The 14,880-nt window shown below is 41.1% G+C and overlaps 1 protein-coding gene across 4 annotated transcripts in view; it reads left to right on the top strand.

Moving 5' to 3' along the window:
• The first annotated feature begins 1,747 nt into the window (after window positions 1-1,747).
• BICD1 (BICD cargo adaptor 1) overlaps window positions 1,748-14,880 on the top strand; it is a 253,448-nt gene continuing 240,315 nt past the window's right edge. For all 4 annotated transcript variants that reach the window (XM_069585375.1, XM_069585373.1, XM_069585376.1 and 1 more), the window contains exon 1: window positions 1,748-2,635. In XM_069585375.1, coding sequence (XP_069441476.1) covers window positions 2,423-2,635 — 213 coding nt within the window. In that variant the 5' untranslated portion in view covers window positions 1,748-2,422. The remainder of the gene's footprint in view (window positions 2,636-14,880) is intronic.

Below are 14,880 nucleotides of genomic sequence, written 5' to 3'. Positions count from 1 at the left end.
AAGGCTTTATAAGGACATTGTCATTTGCTCCTCCTCCCACACCATCAACCACTGTCTTTTTCCCCTTCACCTTGTACACAATGAAGGGAGAGTCCTGCTTAAAGAGCAGCATGTGTGTGTGTGTGTGTGTGTGTGTGTGTATTTGAACACCTCTTGGCCACTTAGAAACAACTCTGCAATAAGTGTCACCAGGAGAGAGGGAAGAAACTGGTCAGGTCCTTGATCTATTGACTCCATAGCCTACTGCATGCTAAGTTACTTCAATCAAGTACGACTCTTTTCAACCATAAGGACTGTAGCCTGCCAGGCTCCTCTGTCCATGGAATTTTCCAGGCAAGAATATTGGATTGGGTTGCTGTTCATTCTCCAGGGAATATTCCTGACCCAGGTATTGAACCCCACGTCTTTTACTGCCACATCTCCTGCACCGGCAGGCAGGTTCTTTACCACTAGCTCCACCTGGGAAGCGCCTCCACAATCTACTGCTGCTGCTGCTAAGTCACTTCAGTCGTGTCTCTGTGTGACCCCATAGATGGCAGCCCACCGGGCTCCCCCATCCCTGGGATTCTCCAGGCAAGAATACTGGAGTGGATTGCCATTTCCTTCTCCAATGCATGAATGTGAAAAGTGAAAGTGAAGTCGCTCAGTCATGTCCGACTCTTAGCGACCCCATGGACTGCAGCCTACCAGGCTCCTCCGTCCATGGGATTTTCCAGGCAAGAGTACTGGGGTGGGGTGCCTAGTTACACAGAATAGCTCATTTTCTGTTCCTATTGCTGCCTTTCTTCTTGGTTGTTCTCAATTCCCATTTCTTCTTCATTCTTTATTCTCTTTCACTCTGACCTTGCCTTCATTTCCTTTTGTGACTCTTCATTATCACTCTTCATGTTGATTACAGTGGTCATTTTATGAGCATGTAATATATAGTTTTTGGTTTTGCATTAGTAATGAGTAAAGGTGAATAAACATAATGATTCAGGTTACAGCTCTAGAGTTATGATTAAATTTTGGCTTCATCAGTTAAGAGTTGCCTGACTTTGGGCCAATCACTCAAATTCCCTGTGCCTTTCTTTCATCACCTGTGAATTGTAATGCTCCAGACCTCAGAGTTGCTGTTAGGATGGGAGAGATTGCATGTACCATACTTAGAAGAATGCTTGGCACATGGTCTCCAGAAGTATTAGCTCTTTTTAAGACTATTGTAGGGTACTGTTAATACTATATAGAGGGAATTTCATGCAGTTCTCCTTTATTGAAGAATCTGTGAAGTAGAACTACTGGGGCAAGAAATAATAGTACCCAGAGGCTTACATTATAGATCTTTTTCTAAGCAGTGATGTGATAAACTGGACACAGAAAGCTTGGGTGAGGGCAAACAATCTTTAGCAAAGACTGTCCTGAGACAGTAAGGTTATTTGGAGAGAGCAGAGGTGAAGGATAGGGAAAGGAGCGGGCAGAAGGGGAGACGAAGGAGGCGGAAGGGGCCGAAGCAGGAACCTTGTGTGTGTGTATCTGTGTGTGTGTCGGGGGGCGGGGGGCTCCTAGAAGGCTTTGGAAGCACAGCGTTTGGGTGCAGAAGACCGGGAAGGGTGCTGCGAGACCAGGGGGTCTGAAAGAGAATGCTCGGGCCCCGGGCACGAGCGCGCTAGTTACCGTTTGCTTCTCTTCGAGGAAGGCACCGATTCCAGGCAGCTCCCTGAGCTTGGGCTCACGTCTCAGCGAGAGCCAGGCGCCTAAGCCACCCTCCGGGGCCTCGACACCCATCCGGCGGCCAGCCGGGCGGGCAGGGCCAGGCCGGGCTGGGGTCCCACCCCGCACGCGTCCAGCCTTCCCCCGGCACCCGCGGTGCGGACCGGCGGGAGGCGCCTCTGGAGGTTTCCGTCTGGTCCCTCCCCCTCCCCCCGCGCCGACTCCGTCCGCCTCCCCGCCTCCCGCTCGGAGCCCCGGCCAGCACGCAGGGAGGGAGCGGGCCGACGCTGCATCATTCCGCACCGGCTGCGGCGCGGCCGGAGGGAGCAGGTGGAGCGGGCGGGCGCGGCGAGCCGGAGCGCGGGACGTGGGGAGACTGCAGTGACGCTGCCCCGAGACATGGCGGCCGCGCGCCTCTGAATAAGCAGAATCGGAGCCCCTTGCCGCCCCCGGCCGCCGCAGCTGGACCATGCCGCACCGCTGCTGACCGCAGGCAGGGTCCGGCCCGGAGGACACATGCCGCAGCAGCTGCCACCTCGCCGTTGATCCTCTCCCCTGCATTCTCCATGTTGCGTTTCTCGCCGGGTTCTCGGGAAGTGTAGCTGCGGCTGCCGGAGAGGCAATTCTTTTCCCATTTTCATCCTTCCCTCTTTAGTTCCTTCTCCCTTCCCCCGCCTGCTTTGCATCCATCTCCTCCACCCGGTTACCCCTCCTACCTCCATCCACCGGGGCTATGGCCGCGGAAGAGGTATTGCAGACTGTGGACCATTATAAGACCGAGATAGAGAGGCTGACCAAGGAGCTCACGGAGACCACCCACGAAAAGATCCAGGCGGCCGAATACGGACTGGTGGTACTGGAGGAGAAGCTGACCCTCAAACAGCAGTATGATGAGCTGGAGGCTGAATACGACAGCCTCAAACAGGAGCTGGAGCAGCTGAAAGAGGTGAGTTGCCTGTCACCTCTTGCCCGCTCGGCCTGGTCCCCCCACCCTCGGCGCCCACTCATCATTTATAAAGTAGTCGGGAAGCTTACTATTGAAAGGACTGTTTCTTCACTTAGAACCCTTGTAGATAAGAGAAGATTGAAAGAGTCCATTGTTTTAGCCCCAAGAGGGAAATTGCCCAGGAAATGAATGTATAATCTGGAATTTGGAGGCGATGGCTGTTTGGCCTGTGGGGGAGGGAGATTCGTAAGAGTCCTCAAGTCTCAGCACTCAGAGGCGACATTCAGCCGGGTCGGAATGCATAAATCAAACTTCTCAAAACTGCTGTTCCATCAAGCTCAGGTTTCAGTGACAATCCCATAATCCACAAAGGCTTTGTGTAGGATTGTGTTGAGGAGCCACAGTTTCAAAGGATGTAGAACCTCAGCCTTCTGCTGAATGTAGCCACTCCTTGGTAAGATTGGAAACCGTTATTAAGAGAATTCCCCGCCAATCCCATTTGAAAAAGAGTGAGCACTCTTTCTCCTTGGCTTTAGTTATTCTTGTCTGGCTGCAGGAGAAAAACAACTCTACTGCTGGGGATTGCTGCTGCCTCAATTTCCCCTCTGAGTGAGGATGGGCCATACCCAAAGTCTTATAAGGTCACCCTGACCAGGGAAAATTAACTCCCCTACAGATGGTCTGAAAGAATGGCATATATCAAATGCATGAGCAGCGGTGCATTTCAGATAAGGCTCTTCTGTTTTAAATGACTCTATATATAAAACCAGAATGTCACAAATGGACCATGTATATATAACAGTTGTCCTCTTTAATCTTTTAGTATTGGCTTCTTTTAAAGACTAGCTAATGTTTGGAAAAAAATATGTAGTGAATATGCTTTGATTTCCTATCAAAAGACTAGAGGAATATACATATTGTTGAAGAAATTCAGTCTGTTTTACCCAATTCCTGAGGGACTATGTGTAGTATAAATGAAAATGTACACACTGCTTTTCTGTGTGGCATGTCTTTATTTTTATGTGCCCATTGGCATTTAAAATGTTAATTCTAATCTGGTATATAATGTTAATCATACATGTTTTTCTTATAATGTACTCAAACAGTTTCTCAGGGGCTGTCTTATTTTGTAAGCGTGATCTATGACATATCTAATCAACCTGCCTTCTAATTTAATACATAATATGGAAAACATTTATACTTTCAGATATATATTATTTTTATTCTTATGCCAAAATGTCAAAAAAATAAATATATGGTAAAAACCGCAATTGGAAATCTGATTTTTTGTGTGTTAGGCTGTAAATTTCTAGTTTATGTTCTTTTGGTTTTGTCTTTTGTTTTTGTTTTTACCAAGTATGTGTCTGTTCTTAACTACAACTAGATTTAATGGTATTTTCCAACTTATATTAGGTCTTTACCTGATAGGTTTAAATTCAATAATGCTAAACCTGGTGAAGTCAGGAAACAGGATGGTGAATGTAATTTTCAGAGGTGTTTTGATGTTGTCTACACTTATCAACACTGTTTTACCAAGACAAGAAGTGCAAACCAGGCAATGTTAAGCCATCACCTCTTTGATAAAGATGGTAGACTTAATTTAATGAAATGGAATACAACAGTTAACTAGCTTTCCTGCTTGATTCAAATAACCCTACTAGGGTTTTTCTGTGTCATTGCATTCAACATATATAGTAAACTTTAATGCAGTTGTCCTCTGCCTTTACTAGACCGTGTGTTCTCTAGGCAAGGAATCTGTCTTAATTAATACTGCATCCAAAGTCTTTAACACAAAGCCCACCACATAGTGAGTGTACAGTAAATATTTTATGAAAGAATAAATTTATACTGGAAGAATATATACTTTATCAAGCATTCACCAGTCCGTATTGGTTAGTGTCAGAGAAAGACTAAGAAAATGAGGAAGTATACGAAGTGACTAGTGTTAAAAGCTACCTGTATTACCCTCATCAGCATCATAGGAAAAATGAGAAAAAATGTTTTATAAGAATAGTGTGACATTTTTCCTAATATAGAATAATGCAAATACCAATTACAATTTTTTTCTACAAAAATTGAGGTGTATTTTGCTCTGTATATCAGGAGATTAACAAAACTTTATTAAAATTATTTTCAGCAAATGATACTTGTTTACATGTGTATTTTGAGTTTGCATTTAGCATAAATGTAATTGAAAGTTCCCAGTGAACTGGCTTATACAATTATATAAAAGTATATTTTAGGGTAATAAAATTAATCATTATATTTGATAGTGAGACCTGTTATTTTTACCCTTTAAACATGATGTATCCTTTAGGTGGGAGTATTATTTAAATGAGCTAAATCAGTCTCAATAATATTTCCTGTATGAAAAGTAAATATAAAATAATTGTGGAAACTAAAATATTGCAGTGATGATATCACATAGGAGCCATTTTTGAAAACCACATATTGTTGGTGCTCTGATTTCTCAAAAGGAAGTTTTGTTCGTTTGAAGGTATATATAGGAAATGATGTTGCTGCACTAAACTATAAAGCCAAGTATAAAATCTTTGGTTTATTTCCAAGCTGTTTCAACAGATATAATCTATCTAAAAGTAACTGGACCAGTCAACAGAAAAATACTGCGCTGAGTTCAAGTTGGACATTAGTAATTTGCAGTGTCGCGGCATGGCTCTGTCCCTACAGGCCATGTTGTTTTCTAGAGTCAGCACCAGCAATGCTGCTGCCCCCCTTTCCCAGGCTGGGTACAGTTCTGACTGTAATGCAAGTGAGCAGTATCGCTGAAGATGTGCAGAATCAAAGCGATTCATTCCTTAGTTGTTATCTAGTTACGTTCTTTCCTAAGCCTGGAATGCTCTTTGTCTTGGCTTCATAACATTAGGGCTCTGCCCTGTGCCTACGTGACTATTGTAGTTACAAAAGAACATACTTGAAGAAAAAAGAGTACTAATGCTGTGAAAAAAGAAGGACTTCTGACATCATCATACTGCTCTCCTTTTCATTATCTTTGGAGAGCTGGAAAAAATACATGTCCACTAAAATACTTGACCATGGCTTTATGACTTCACGGATAATGCTTGCTTTTCAGTGACCTGAGGGCCTGCCTGGTTGTAATTTTGGGATGTGTGTAAATGAGCACTGTGCCTGTCACCCAGGCCAAAATAGTATCTGAAGAAGAGTCATGGTTCTAAAATAATTTGAAAATTAAACATTCATTAAAAAAAAACAAACCTAAAATTTAACTTTAAGAGTTTTGTTTGTTTTTTGGCTTTAAAAATGTTTAAAATCTAGAGAAGTTTTTTTTTTTTTTTTTTTTAATGTAGAGAAGTGTTAAAAGATCCTCTTCAAAAGGAATGATTCAGCATTCCTGGTAGCATTTTAGAAAACATCCATGTGACAACTTTAGAAAAGTTTTGCAGCTAGGTTACAGTGCACTCTCTACTAAGAATCTTTACCTCATTTCCTCGTTTTGTCAGCCTGACGCTAAGGGTAGATACCCTGTGCTGAGGAAGCACTTTGAGGACACAGAGCAGTTTTTCCTCTTATAGCCAACTTGACGCTTTTTCAGGATTCTAATTAAATTGTCCAAGAAATAAACACTGAACTTACATGTTTTTAGAGATTGTCATATTAGGGACCTGACGAAAGTCATTTAAGTACCTGAGTTCAGCTGTAAACAGAACTCATTTTTACCCCTCTTATGCTTAGAAAGATTGTTAGTTACTCTTCTCTTTGTAAATTCTAAATCATAAAATCATATGGGCGGAAAAACCCAAATTTATTTTCCAGTCTATGAAGAAACATAGAGAAAGTATTTAATTTATTTATCTAAGCTAGTAGTTTTATTGTTTTTAAAGAAGAAATGTTATACTTACTGCTGCATTTATTATCAAGTTAATGAAAACATCCAAAGTATGTGGACATATACTTCTGGAAAGCAACCTCAACAAGCAAACATAACCACACTTTCAATCATATTTCTTCTTCTTTTTTATTTTACCTAGTTTCTCTAACTTGTGGGCTTCCCTTGTGGCTCACCTGGTGAAGAATCCTCCTGTAATATGGGAGATCTGGGTTCTATCCCTGGATTGGAAAGAGCCCCTGAAGAAGGGAAAGGCTACCCACTCCAGTATTCTGGCCTGGAGAATTCCATGGACTGTATAGTCCACGGGGTTGCAAAGAGTCGGACACGACTGAGCAACTTTCACTTTTTCTCTAACTTGCACCATTTTTTTCTTTTTATTTCAACTCAAAATTTCGTCTCAGCGAAGTTATTCCTCAGATACCACTTAGCAAAATTTTATCATCTCTCATCACATTAATTATATTTGCATGAACATGTACAGCAGCCATGATTTGAAGATGGTTTTCAAAATTTAATACTTACAAATATTCTCCCCTGTCTTCCCCTTAAATATGCTTGTACTGTATGATATTGCATTCCAAATTTGAAAATATGATAATTAGCTTCCATGTTGAAATACATAGTAAAGGACTTTTCCACACCTAAGATATTACCTGTAAACATGGCTTTGAAGGAGAGGAGAGTATAAAGAGGTGCAGAGTCTGACTGTTAAATAATTCACTGTGCTGAAGGAGAAGTAGCAGAAAATGAAATTGGGAAAGTATCAATGACTGTATTTTGTCTTGGAGATGGGAAACCATTAAAAGGAAATGAAAGGAAACAGTAACTGTTCGGTGCCTTACATCTTATTTAATCTTCAAAGTAACTCAGAGGTTTATTGCCTTTTTTTTTAACAGATAAGAAAATAATTAAAGTAATAAAGACTTGAACTATGTATACAGCCCCATTTAGGACTAGGCACTTTGTATGCCTTATCTGTAATTCTTACAGCAATCTTTTTACAAGATAGATATGGCTGCTGCTGCTGCTAAGTCACTTCAGTCGTGTCCAACTCTGTGCGACCCCATAGACAGCAGCCCACCAGGCTCCTCTGTCCCTGGGATTCTCCAGGCAAGAACACTGGAGTGGGTTGCCATTTCCTTCTCCAATGCATGAAATGTGAAAAGTGAAAGGGAAGTCGCTCAGTCGTGCCCGACTCCCAGCGACCCCATGGACTGCAGCCTACCAGGCTCCTCTGTCCATGGGATTTTCTAGGCAAGAGCACTGGCGTGGGGTGCCATTGCCTTCTCCATAGATATGGCTTGTATCATACGAAAGAGAAAACCTAGTCTTTGGGAAGCTAGGGGTCCTTCCCAAGGCCACAAAGTGAAGTGGTGAAACCTGGTTCAGGAAGAAACCACTTTCTTTGCACTTATTACCTGAGAGGCTCCAACACCTGAGTCAGCATGTGGTTAAGAAGGTCATGGTGTTGGTCATAGAGGGTGGATTGGAACTGCAGAGGCAGTAGGGGTGGTGGTGTGAGGGGGGACAAACCTGAGGGCTGTTAAGGGGGTGTAGGGTGGAAGGTGGTGTTGGATGTGACTGGTTGTGGAAAGCGAAGAAGAGAGTAGGTGTGAGAATACCAGGGTGGATTAGAAGGTGGTTTCATTCACAAAGGAAGGTTCTAGGGGGAAAGTTTTAGAAGGCAAAGTTGGTGCCTGTGTTATATGAGTTTTTAAAATTCATGTTTTCCTTGAGGGGAGGCATAAGTTGCTTGATAAATTAAAATACTCAACTCTTAGTTTAATAAAACAAATGAATAATTTGTGCAGTTGGTTGTCATTCAGTCCTAATTTCCAGAATATGGAATATACAAATAATTTAACAATGTTTTCACCAGTTACTCTTATTGCATTTTGAATTAGGAGATGTGCCAACTCATAAACAGTGGGCAAGAAGCTGGGCTGGCCCAGGGAGGAAAACCAGCCCTTGCAGACCTCGTGGGTTAGGGGTGGTAGGAGCAACAGCACCCCAACCCTCACTGACTTGAGTGCATTAGCACTTTTTCTTTTTTTGGCCATGAGAGTTTGACTGCTCTTTAAGAATTATAGTTGTATAATTATGACCATTTGTGGCAATGATCCTAGTCAAGTAAAAGTGTACACAGTTAAGTAGTTTCCCCTTCCTTTCCTCCCAGTTCTGTCTCTGTGTTAGCACTTTAGTGAGTATTCTCTTATACTTGTTTTAAATATCTTTAAACGTGTGAATCCACATGCAAGTTTTTTGTTGTTCTTTTGTTTTTATTAAAATGGAATAATGTCATACATATTACTTTGTAACCTGACATTTAAATTTAATAGCATATCCTTTTAAAATGAAGTATTTCTAGGGCAGGACTGTATTTTTAAGGCACTGATGTTTCAAGTGTGAAGCAAATGGGACTGATTCGGGAAGGAAACCAGAGAGCCTCAGGGAGTGTGGTTGGCACTGGAGGCTGGAGCGGGGGGAGGTGGCCAGAGTTGGCCCTAAGGATAGCCTGGGTGGTCTGTGAGAGAGAAAACATGCGTGTGTGTGTCATAGAAACTGGTGGAATTTGTTGGGTTGCCCTATGACAGGCCTGTGTGATAATACCAAGGGAAATGATGGAAAGTTTTCTGGGTGAATTAGCAGTGATTTTGATTCCTTGTCTTCTTGGTTGGTGTTGGAGCTACATGGATCACCATAGTAGGTGGCTGGTTTCCAGGGCCCGCAAGAGCTGGTCCTGCATCCTGCAGTATGGCCACATCCTGTCCATGCCGGGTCCTGGGGAGAAGCCAAGATGATGCAGAAGCACCTGGGACTCATTACGTGATCCCATCTTTGCCCTGTAATACTTGAGGGTTTTTTTGTTTTTAACTTTTCAGAAAAAAATTACTTTTATTATAATACTATATTGGTTATAATTATAAATATAATTTACTTTTATTGGAGACAATAAAGTACACAAAAGCATGAAGAAAATTAAAACCATCCATAATTTTTATTGGCCTAGTATTTTATAATCTACATTGTCAACTATTTTACATTTTGTACCAACTGGATTTTTTTTTTTCTTTAGATTGTCCATTACTTCTTTTTTAAAAAACACAGGCTTCATCAGAGGCATGTCCATTACTTCTTGTTCTATTTCATTAATTCATTTAAAAATTTTTACTCCGTGGCTACTATGTTGGCAGCACTGTGCTGCTTTCTGAAGATAGCAAGATGGGACTCCCTGAATGAAGCTTATGGGGAGTCAGCAAGCACACACACACAGATGTGAGAAGTGCCATGAGTGAAGAGATGAAGGCTTGCTGGGGAAAACATGATCAGGAAAAACCTCTCCCAGGGACGACATCTGAGCCCAGATCTGAGTGGTTAGAATGAGCCAGTCAGGTAGAGATTGAGGGAAGTGAATTTTAGGAAAAGGGACAAGTACAAAGATTGTGGAACTCTGCTGGTAGTTGTTAGGGGAAATGGTGGGTCATTGTGCCCTGTAAAATCAGCCGTTCATATAAAGAAGATGTGGTACAATGGAATACTACTTAGCCATAAAAAGGATGACAAATTTTGCTGTTTTCAACAACATGGATGGACCTGAAGGGTATTATGCTTAGTGAAATGTCAGACAGAGATGGGACTTCCCTGGTGGTTCAGTGGTTAAGACTTTGCTCTTCCACTTCAGGGGGCTTGGGTTCAATCCCTGGTCAGGGAACTAAGATCTCACATGCCACATGGCATGGCCAAAAAAAAAAAAGAGGAAGACAAAGACTGAGTGTTATCACATACGTGTGCATGCTTAGTCGCTTCACTCATGTCTGACTCTTTGTGACTGTATGGACTGTAGCCCACAGGTTCCTCTGTCCATGAGATTCTCTAGGCAAGAATACTGGAGCGGGTTGCCATGCCCTCCTCCAGGAGATTTTCCCGACCCAGGGATCAAACCTGCATCTCCTATGGCTCCTGCATTGCAGGCAGATTCTTTATCACTAAGCTACCTGGGAAGCCCATTATCACTTGAATATGGGATCTAAAAAATAAATGAATGAATGTATCAAAACAGAAACAAGCTCCCAGATATAGAAAACAAACTAGGGGTTGCCAGTGGAGAGGGGCAAGACAAGGACGGGGGATTAAGAAATACAGACTATTATGTATTAAATAAATAAGCTTCAAGGATATATTGTACAACATAGGGCATGCCATGTGGCATGCGAGATCTTAGTTCCCTGACCAGGGATTGAACCCAAGCCCCCTGAAGTGGAAGAGCAAAGTCTTAACCACTGGACCACCAGGGAAGTCCTATCTCTGTCTGACATTTCACTAAGCATAATACCCTTCAGGTCCATCCATGTTGTTGCAAACAGCAACAACTATAGCCAATATTTTATAATAACTTTAAGTGGAGTGTAATATATAAAAAATTTGATTCATTATGTTATACATCTGAGAACTGATATAATATTGTAAATCAATGATACCTCAGTGAAAAAAGGAAAATTAGAAACATTCATTTGAAAAATGACCATCTATAAAGTAGTATATTGTCTTTAGATTCTTCATATAAGATTTTGGAGGTCAACATTGGAAGTGTTTGTACAGAGCCTGGATACCCGCTGTGGTCTTCTTTTTGAAGAGGTGACAGACTACTCACTAGGATCAGTTGGCAGGTGATTTGTAAAGCTACTGCTGCCTGGACCCCATCTGAGACAGTTCAGTCATTGGAGGTAGAGTGGGGCTTCAGCATGGTAACCCCACTCCCCTCATGGGTGCAGCCAGGGCTGATAGCCTCTCTCCTACAAACTTCCAACTCTAGGAGTAAGTGACTCTGTAGAAATGTGAGTGTTTAGTAAGAAAAACTGGAAAGTTATAAGCTAGTACGTAGACCTAAGTCACGCGTGTTTTTACTTCTTTAATTTCTATAAATGAAGACACAGGAAAGCCTTTTTTTCTGTAAGTGAAGACATGAGAAACCAACAAACATCATCAGAAACTTAATTGCATCAGACAGTGAAGATGTGTGCTAAAAGTGTGTAATTTCTGATCTTTCAGGGTTCTTTAAAGTTTTTTTAAAAAAGTTGTCTCCTTTTGTATGAAATTTCTTTTAAAAGTTGTTTGTCTCCTTTGTTGTGTCTGTTTTTTTGCTCTGTTACAAATTTTGTTGTTGTTCAGTCACTAAGTTGTGTCCGACTCTGCGATTCCATAGACTACAGCATGCCAGGCTTCCCTGTCGTTCACTAGCTCCTGGAGTTTGCCCAAACTCATGTCCATTGAGTTGGTGATGCCATCCAACCACCTCATCCTGTCATCCCCTTTTCCTGCCCTCAATCTTTCCCAGCATCAGGGTATTTTCCAATGAATTGGCTCTTTGCTTCAAGTGGCCAAAGTATTGGAGCTTCAGCATCAGTCCTTCCAATGAATATTCAGGGTTGATTTCATTTAGGATTGACTAGTTTGATCACTTCGCAGTTCAAGAGACTCTCAATGAGTCTTCTCCAACACCACAAATCAAAAGTATCAATTCTTCGGCGCTCAGCCTTCTGAAGACCATAGCTATGTCTATACAGACCTTCGTCGGCAGGGTGATGTCTCTGCTTTTCAATACACTGTGTAGATTTGTCATACCTTTTTTTCCAGTGAAAGTGAAGTTGCTCAGTCATGTCTGACTCTTTGTGACCCCATGGACTGTAGCTCACCAGGCTCCTCCATCAGTGGAATTTTCCAGGCAGAAGTACTGGAGTGGGTTGCCATTTCCTTCTCCAGGGGATCTTCCTGACCCAGGGAATGAACCCAGGTCTCCCACATTGTAGGCAGCCGATTTTACTGTCTGAGCCACCAGGGAGCAAGCGTCTTTTAATTTTGTGATTGTAGTCACCATCTGCAGTGATTTTGGAGCCCAAGAAAATAAAGTCTGTCACTGTTTCCATTGTTTCCCCATCTATTTGCCATGAAGTGATGGGACTAGATGCCATGATCTTAATTTTTTGAATGTTGAATTTTAAGCCAGGTTTTTCACTCTCCTATTTCACCTTCATCAAGAGTCTCTTCAGTTCCCCTTCACTGTCTGCCATTAGGGTAGTATCATCTGCATATCTAAGATTGTTGATATTTCTCCCAGCAATCTTTTTTTTTTTTTAATTGAAGGATAATTGCTTTACAGAATTTTGTTGTTTTCTGGCAGATCTCAATAAGAATCAGCCATAGGTATACATACATCCCCTCCCTTTTGAATCTCCCAGTAATCTTGATTTCAGCTTGTGCTTCATCCAGCCCAGCATTTCACATGATGTACTCTGCATGTAAGGGTCACATAAGCAGGGTGAAATACACAGCCTTGACATACTCCTTTCCCAATTTGGAACCAGTCCGTTGTTCCATGTCTGGTTCTGTTGCTTCTTGACCTGCACACAGGTTTCTCAGGAGGCAGGTCAGGTGGTCTGCTACTTTCATCTCTTTAAGGACTTTCCAGTTTGTTGTGATCCACACAGTCACAGGCTTTAGCATAGTTAATGAAGCAGAAGTAGATGTGTTTTTGAAATTCCCTTGCTTTCTCTATGATCCAGTGGATGTTGGCAATTTGATCTCTGGTTCCTCTGCCTTTTCGAAATCCACCTTGTACAACTGGAAGTTCTTGGTTCTTGTACTGTTGAAGCCTACCTTGAAGGATATTGACTATTACCTTGCTAGTATGTGAAATGAGCACAGTTGTACTGTAGTTTGAACATTCTTTGGCATTGCCCTTCTTTGCGATTGGAATGAAAACTGACCTTTTCCAGTGCTGTGGCTGCTGCTGAGTTTTTCACATTTGCTGGTATGTTGAGTGCAGCACTGTAACAGCATCATCTTTTAGGATTTGAAATAGCTCAGCTGGGATTCCATCACCTCCACTAGCTCTGTTCGTAGTGATGCTTCCTAAGGCCCACTTGACTTCATAGTCCAGGATATCTGGCTCTAGGTGAGCGACCACACCATTATGGTTATATGGGTCGTTAAGACCTTTTTTGTATAGTTCCTCTGTATATTCTTGCCACCTCTTCTTAATCTCTTCTGCTTTTGTTAGGTCCTTACCATTTCTGTCTTTGATTGTGCCCATCTTTGCGTGAAATATTCCCTCGGTATCTCCATTTTCTTCTTGAAGTCTCCAGTCTTCTCCATTCTGTTGTTTTCCTCTATTTCTTTGAAAATTCATAAATATTTATTAAGAGAATTGCTTTGATGGGTTGATCTTTAACTTCCAGAGGTTATTCTTACCTGTTCTTTTAGTTATGCTTAGTGTTTTCAATATTTTATGGAGAAATAGCACAACTCTAAAATGTAATGTTTAACTGTTGTGTTTCTATCTTTCTATTTAGAGTTGAAATAAAGAGACCTGTTTACATTCATGGGCAGTGCATAATAACAGTAGCAATTTCCTTAAGAATGTTTTTTGCAGTTTGGCCTGAGTCTGTAAATAGAAGGCTCAGAATGATGGGTCTTTGTTTTACTCTGGCACACTGCAGACTAATGTGGAATCAAATGCCACTGCTAAAGAGCTCTTAGCCATCAATTTTTTGAAATTGAAAAAGGTTTATAACATGAATGTGCCTTGTTGATAAGCCTCACTGATTGCCGTTCTCTAGATAGTATTAGAAGATTTTTTGAAGTTGATCTCGATGTGAGGTAACTAGATGGAGACAGGATAAATTTAATCTTGTACATGATTTTGTTTGATGAGCTGAAAGTAATGTCGTCTTACAGACTATCTTTCTGGCATACATGGCCATTTTCCTCCCCTTTAAATCGTAATCTGATATTCTTTCTGCTAATGCTGATATATGCATGAAACCTTTAAGCTTGAAACCTCAAGGACATACAATTAGGAGAAAAAGCAACCATTAGAAAGAAGGATATAATACACTTGAAAACAAATTATAAATACTTTTGAATTTTGGGCCCTTTGATTTATATTTTAAGTTGATAAAGATTATTAGTGTTGGTAATTCACAATTAACTATGATTTAATGATTTCATTTTAATGATCTAAACAGCAATAACCCTTTTGTTAATATTTTAAAATAATTTAGAACTAGAATCATTTTTTTAAAGAATTATTAGGTTCTCTGTCTTAATCACTGCAGTTATTTCTAATCAAGTTTTATGTGCTTTTTCATTTTAGCCAAATAGATAATATATCTTTGCAAGTCACATTGAAGCCTTTGGGATAATATGAGCTATTATTTGCTAAAATTGAGACCAGGATCTCAAACCACAATTATATTTTTAGACAATGGTTACAGTAAGACATTTCAGGAAATGACAATGAAAAGAATCGTCAATTCCAAGAGAAAATTTTATAAGTTGCTTTTTAATTTGTGATGCTAAATGTGATTTAGAAATGTGG

The sequence above is a fragment of the Ovis canadensis genome, chromosome 3, assembly GCF_042477335.2.
Source record: "Ovis canadensis isolate MfBH-ARS-UI-01 breed Bighorn chromosome 3, ARS-UI_OviCan_v2, whole genome shotgun sequence".
Classification (NCBI taxonomy): domain Eukaryota; kingdom Metazoa; phylum Chordata; class Mammalia; order Artiodactyla; family Bovidae; genus Ovis; species Ovis canadensis.
This window is presented reverse-complemented; position numbering and strand designations above follow the sequence as displayed.